Below are 6,449 nucleotides of genomic sequence, written 5' to 3' on the forward strand. Positions count from 1 at the left end.
ATCCCTTCCACAGAGCAAGACTTGATAAATGCTGTGCAGGTCAGGGACAGGAAGACTCGCTTACCAAGACTACTTTTGGACCTGCTTGCTTATTTAGGAATGTCAAAATACCACACAGTATAGCATATTCTCAACCATTATTTTGTTGTAGTTATCTTTGCTGTGTATTTATTTATTTATTATGCAAGCCTGTTATGTTGGGGACTTTTAGGAACTCTGATTAATGCAGAAAAAAACTTGGCAGAAATAAACAGAGTGATATAGGCATGTGTTACAAAGCTGAATAGGCGAATCAAGGTTACTCATCTAGGCCGAATCTACAGCTGGAATAAATTGACAGGATTGGAGGTATGTTTCAATACAGCTATAATATAGCTGAAGTTAGCAGAGCCATGATAATTTACATAAGCCTGAAAAGCTGCACCATTGAAAGGAAATAATGTTTTAAAAAGAAATTTTAAAAATTATTGTCCAGATGGAGATCTAAGTCATGGATTTTGCTGCTGTTATTTAGTCCCCTTCAATTCTCAGTGCTGCATGTCATCTGTGGTTTGCATCAAAAGGCTCCAGACACCTATGGGAAAGTTTCATAGAGCAGTCTGCAGAGAAGCTGCTTGGCCACTCTCTCCTTTTTCCAGAGCTATATCCATATGCACCTCTCAAACATTGTTATAAAATGTGCTTTAAAGAGTTCATCAGCTCTGACTTTTTTTCCCTCTGGTGACATGATAGTCATTTGTACAGCCAGTAATTGAAATGTCACCAACAGCTGATTATAATTTCAGGTGGGGAATAAGCAGTTAAGCTCTTCAAACAAAAGGTCTCTTTGTCCAGAGCTACCTTCGGCAATAAAACAGGGAGCGTAAAGGCAAGTAGAAATCATAAGTCAGAGCAAAAGGCATATTGTTCTCTATGGAATGGCCTCCCGAGTTGCTTGCAACTCCCTTTTTATTATTATTTTTAAGGGAAATTATACAACTACAACTATGAAATTTCTGTCCCATTCTTCATACTACCATACAGTTCTTCTAAGCAATTACCCTGCCTTCTCTGATAATTCATTTTCTTTGCTGAAGTAATATTTAAGACTGGGAGTTGGCTTTTGACTTGTATCTCCTAATAATCTCAACATCACTGTCATTCCAAGTACAGTCTGTGTTAGGTCATGAACTAAGTGTGTATGTCTGTGTGTTTAATATAACTTAGTGTCCTGACAGCAAGGAAAACACAGGAATAGTACAATTATCCACAGTATCAACCTAAAGAAAAGTTTTCATCTTTCATGAAAGTTTTCTGGTGGAACTTGATAAATATTTTTTTGTGTATCATCTCTTTATACAGCTTTATTTTTTCATTGGTTTTCTTTATTAAAAACAAACAAAAAAACCCCAACCCTCCACCACATTTGCAAATGAGTAAGTCTGCTTCAAGTTCAATGGATGTCTGTGTGTCCAATTAAAAATCATAGTAGTGCATGGGAAATTCAGGTCATGGCAACCTTTTCTCTTGTGTTTATTCGTTGCACCTGCAGGGCTCCCCCTCCTCCATCCCCAAATAAAGTATCTGATGGTAAGATCTGCTTGTTAAATGCATTTAACAAATCAATGCTAATCCATTTTTGTGGCAGGTGGCACGTCGCTGGGGGATTCAGAAAAATAGGCCAGCTATGAACTATGATAAACTTAGCCGATCACTTCGCTATTATTATGAAAAGGGAATCATGCAAAAGGTGAGTAGCTAATTTTGTATTAAATTTCACCAGAGTGTTGCATGTTAATCCATAAGTCAGTTTATGAGGAGTACTTGTAACTGCATTGCTTAGATAGGTTTTTTGTCTATTTAGGCAAACACTAAGCTTTTTCATCTACCAGGTCGAGTATATGCATCAGGATTTTTTTTTCTTTGTAAAAAATGTCTGTGGTTTTAGTTCACACAATGCACGTCATGATTATAGAGAAAGAGGTAGCATTCAAAAATATCCAAAAGAGCTTCCTGGCACCTGGGAAAGGCAAACAGTAGAGTACGCTATGAATAATGTTTTGCAGATCTAAATTAGCTGCCCAGCGCTTGGGTACTTTGGTAAGTGCAAGATAGGGGAGAAAAATGATACCTATTAACATACCAAATACTTTAATATTTTACCAATAGTGTTGTAATAATACCATTTTTAAGTGGAATTTAATATTTTATAATAGGCTGAATTATGAGAAATATTTAACAATAATTTATATATAACAGTCTGGTCTTGCTGACAGTATTCAACCCGTCCTTCTACTGTGGCTTGCTGATTTACATGTATGTTTTTAAACCTTGCTATGTAGTACTACGTAGATTGACTGAGGAATCAATAGGAGAGACCTATCTGCTGCATCTACAAAACTGGCAGGTGTGATCAAGGATCATAATGAACACCTTGTGCTGTAAAACTTGTTCCATATCTTTTCACATTAGTTTTGTGACCTGTGATGACTAACATGTTTAAACCTGCCATTTGCCAATTCCATGAATGGAAACAATGTTCTCGGCTCAAGTTACTGGGCAACTTTTCCAGTAGGTTTTGTGAAGTCTCAGTTTGGAGTTGCCTGTTTTAAGTGCTCTTGCTTTGATTATGGGACTGTTGTAGCGCTCTCCTTTTTCGCTATCCAGGAATCAATTTGGACAACGATCTTGGGCTAGTATTGGCTTGTGGTACTTGAGCAGCACGGTGCCTCATCCATTTTTGTGTGTCACGTAACCGTGCGTTGAGTCTTTGTAAAGTGGACTGGAGACTGGGTCCAGTCGGGGAGAAGCAGAAACACTTGATTTTGCTGGGTGGTGCTTCAGCCAGAGGAGGTCCTCGTTGCAGGTTACAGCTCAGCTCCATAGGCAATTGTGCCAGCACAGTTCAAAGGCAGCACAGAGGCAAGAATAAGTAGCAAAGAGAGTGAAACAAGTTGAAAAGGTGGGGACGGGAATGCTATAAGGCTGATAATGCTGCCCAACCCACACATCCATTTAATATGGCAAGTTTACAAGTACTTCTGACAGGTAGCTTGCTACCTCTTAAACTACTACTTTATTATCTACAAGAATGTTGTATTTAACACACATTTTAAAAGCTTGTTTGGATGCTTATTTTTCTGACATAGCAATGTCTGAGGTTTGCCCTGGGATCACCCTATCTGGCCAGGTAGTGTATGTTAAAAACTAATAGTGGTTGTAGATTCATAGCAGGTTTCTTTACTGCAACGTTTGTATGCACATTTTTTCCCCTTTTGTTTTAAGTTAAGCAATGATAACAGGTTATGCAAATGCCAAATTTCTGAATGCAGCCTTCAGTCTGTCAAACTTGCTGACATTAATTTGATGAAAAAAATTCTACTGCAGATACAGTCTCTACCAAAACTTTACATTATTTTTAGAATAAATAAGCTGAAAATTTAAGGAGGTGCTTCAGACTATTTTGTACCCATAAGAATAAAGTTAAGTTTGCAACACTTTTGCCACCTTCATTCACTCACTTCCAATGCTGTGCTGGAGTTGCAAGAAGCAGACAATATGATCTTTGTTTTAAAATAATTTTAGTAAACTGTGAGCATGCAACATGGTTCATCTTTTTTAACATAATTCTTTAAATAAGGTGCTTGAGAAGACACTATATTGACTTTTTTTAAAATAAGACAATAATTCTGTATTGTTTTTATCATTCTTCAGCTTTTAGGAAGATGAAGCACAGACGTAGTGCTATTTCTGAATAAGGGAAAACTTTAGGTTCTTTGGACAAATTGTCCCTCCATAAGCAAATCCAAATGTCCCAGCTTTGCATGAGCAATTGCTAAGTACATATTAGCCTACGTATTTGCTTATGCTGTCCCTGTACAATCAGCATGCACTGTAACTAAGTGCTTTTATACTTAAGTATGAATCAATCTGCGTAAAGTAAAATTCAGATCTCTGTCATGCAATGTGATTTTTTTTTTTCCACTTCGCACACAGAGTGTTGGACTTAGTAATTTTATTTTGCCACTGAGGTGACAATTTGTTTACATTTTCCAATAAGAACAGTTCCATTTGTGGTTAAGTATAGGAAAAGATCACAAACAAAAGTTTGGAAGTAGAATACCTAGTCCATCTTCCAACAGGATATCACGTGTGGCAAAACCAAGAGTGTTCTGCACAGTCTGCTTCTGCAGATCCCTGTTGTCTTTGCTAGGTCATTGCCTTACCAGTTCTGCTGCTGTGTTATTAATTGCGTAACGAAGGTGAGTTCTTCACAAGACTGTTGAACTTGGAGTTGCAAAACCACGAGGCCTTACGCTGCATCTTTTTGTCCCTTCTCTTGTCCTAAGGTGGCTGGAGAAAGATACGTCTACAAGTTTGTTTGCGACCCTGAAGCGCTTTTCTCCATGGCTTTTCCAGACAACCAGCGCCCCTTACTGAAGACTGACATGGAGCGTCACATCAATGAGGAGGACACTGTACCTCTGTCCCACTTTGATGAGAGCATGGTCTACATGCAGGACGGTGGCTGCTGCAACACCCACCCCTATAACGAAGGCTATGTCTATTAACAACAGTGACAGTGAAGGGGATGTTTCCCCCCTCCCTTAGGCTTCTCCTCTTTCACAAGACCCAGAGGAAAGCTGACTCGACTTCAGTTTGTTTTTTAAATAGTACACTAAAAGGGGCTTTTCCTGTTGCATTACTCCTATGGTCTGCCATGGACAGCGCACTTTATTTGAAAGGGGAGGGTTGGAACCTAAACGTTATTCTGTGTAACAGGAGGAAAAGGGTGGGTTTGCTTTTTACTTAAGTTTGGGAAGGGAACATACAGGTTTTAAGTACAAAAAAGCTATATCATGTCTGTTTTGTTTCATATCAGCATAAGATATTGTACATTTTCTCTGGGTATCCATAGTACAGTTAATTCTCATTGTGCAAAATAACCACTTGATGATGATATCAGCACAGCATGCCTAGGGCATTTGTTTCTTGCCATTCTTACTTGTCTTTCTGCAGTTATAAAAGAGAAGCAAAGCATATACCACAGCATTTAATTTAGAAGTTTTTTGGTTGGTTGGTTGGTTGGTTGGGTTTTTTTGGAATGGCCTCAAAAAAAAAACCTGTTTAATGACAGAGTGGCTGTAAATACAGTGACCAAGCAAAATCCCTGACTTCAGACTGCAAGCCACATGCTGTATCTGGTGCCATGTTGCTATACATATATGGCCCATGCTATGGCTTAGACCTGTCAAGATCCATTTGAGGGTAGTAATTACATGTGGTAGGCTTTCTGATGATCATGTCAACATTAAATACAGGATCATGATCGGGACGGAGAAAACATTTTGTATCCTTCCATTTCCTTTGGTACATAAATAAGTTATTTAATCAATAGGAATTAACTGTACTAAGTCACATATCTAATTATGCTGTTTAGACACAGCAAGCACTCCTTGAGAAAAATATCCAATACACTAAATAGGTACTTTAGTAATTTTTAGACACGGTACCCATTAATATGCATTTAAACCTTTTACTGCTGTGTTATGTTGATAACATATATAAATACTAGATAATGCTAATGCTTCTGCTGCTGTCTTTTTCTGTAATATTCTCTTTGATGCTGAATTTACTATGACCATTTATAAGCAATGCTGTAACTACAGGTAGCATTTCAGGACAAAATAGATGACTTGAACCATTTATTGCTTAGAAAATAGCTTACGCCATAGCTGTGCTATAAGCAGCTTTTATGCGCATCCACAAATGACTAGTAAGCTTCAGCTTGCTAAGGAAAGCTCTGCAGAACCTTTTGTAATTTTTGGTGGAACAGAGACTTAGATGAACTGTCAAAGAATACCATGAAGTCGCTGTATGACGTTGTAGTGCTGGCACTGATGTTACCAATCAACTTGTTTTGGACACTAAATGTAAATGTGATCAGATATGCTCGGAAGACAATTTAAATTTTGAGGGTTTTGGGGGGTTTTTTTGTTATTTTTTCAAATTGTTTTATTTTTTGAGAGGGGTAATCTTGAACACAAGCCACACACACTATTCTGTATGTAAAATGAAGAAAAGAAAAAAAAAAAACGCAAGCCCTGAAAAAACCTCAAAAGTTTTAAATATTTAGGAGCACCTTCTCTGAAATACAATATTTCCTAGTTTGAAGGGAGGGAGAGGGGGTAAGATCTGGATTTCATTTTTTGCCCAGTGAAATTTAAATATGTGTTAATATGGAGTACCTCATTTTCCTATATTCCCGAGAAGTGGGAGGAAAATGAATGCATAACCATAAAACAACAAGAATAGTTTTCATCATAATGGATGGATTTCAAAGACAATCCTAGGTGGTGGGTTAATTTTCCATCCTCTGTCAGTTAAGACACTAGTTAAGCTATGAATATTTTAATATGCAATTAATCAAAAGTAAAGAAGTAATGGTCACTAGAAACCACAGGTGCATA

At 37.6% G+C, this 6,449-nt stretch overlaps 1 protein-coding gene across 6 annotated transcripts in view; it reads left to right on the forward strand.

Moving 5' to 3' along the window:
• ETV1 (ets variant 1) overlaps positions 1–4,642 on the forward strand; it is a 64,718-nt gene extending 60,076 nt beyond the window's left edge. For all 6 annotated transcript variants that reach the window (XM_009326095.1, XM_009326096.1, XM_009326097.1 and 3 more), the window contains 2 exons: positions 1,628–1,729; positions 4,329–4,642. In XM_009326095.1, the coding sequence (XP_009324370.1) occupies positions 1,628–1,729; positions 4,329–4,550 (324 nt within the window). In that variant the 3' untranslated portion in view covers positions 4,551–4,642. The remainder of the gene's footprint in view (positions 1–1,627; positions 1,730–4,328) is intronic.
• Positions 4,643–6,449: the final 1,807 nt, after the last annotated feature.

The sequence above is a fragment of the Pygoscelis adeliae genome, unplaced genomic scaffold (assembly GCF_000699105.1).
Source record: "Pygoscelis adeliae isolate BGI_AS28 unplaced genomic scaffold, ASM69910v1 Scaffold15, whole genome shotgun sequence".
Lineage (NCBI taxonomy): Eukaryota > Metazoa > Chordata > Aves > Sphenisciformes > Spheniscidae > Pygoscelis > Pygoscelis adeliae.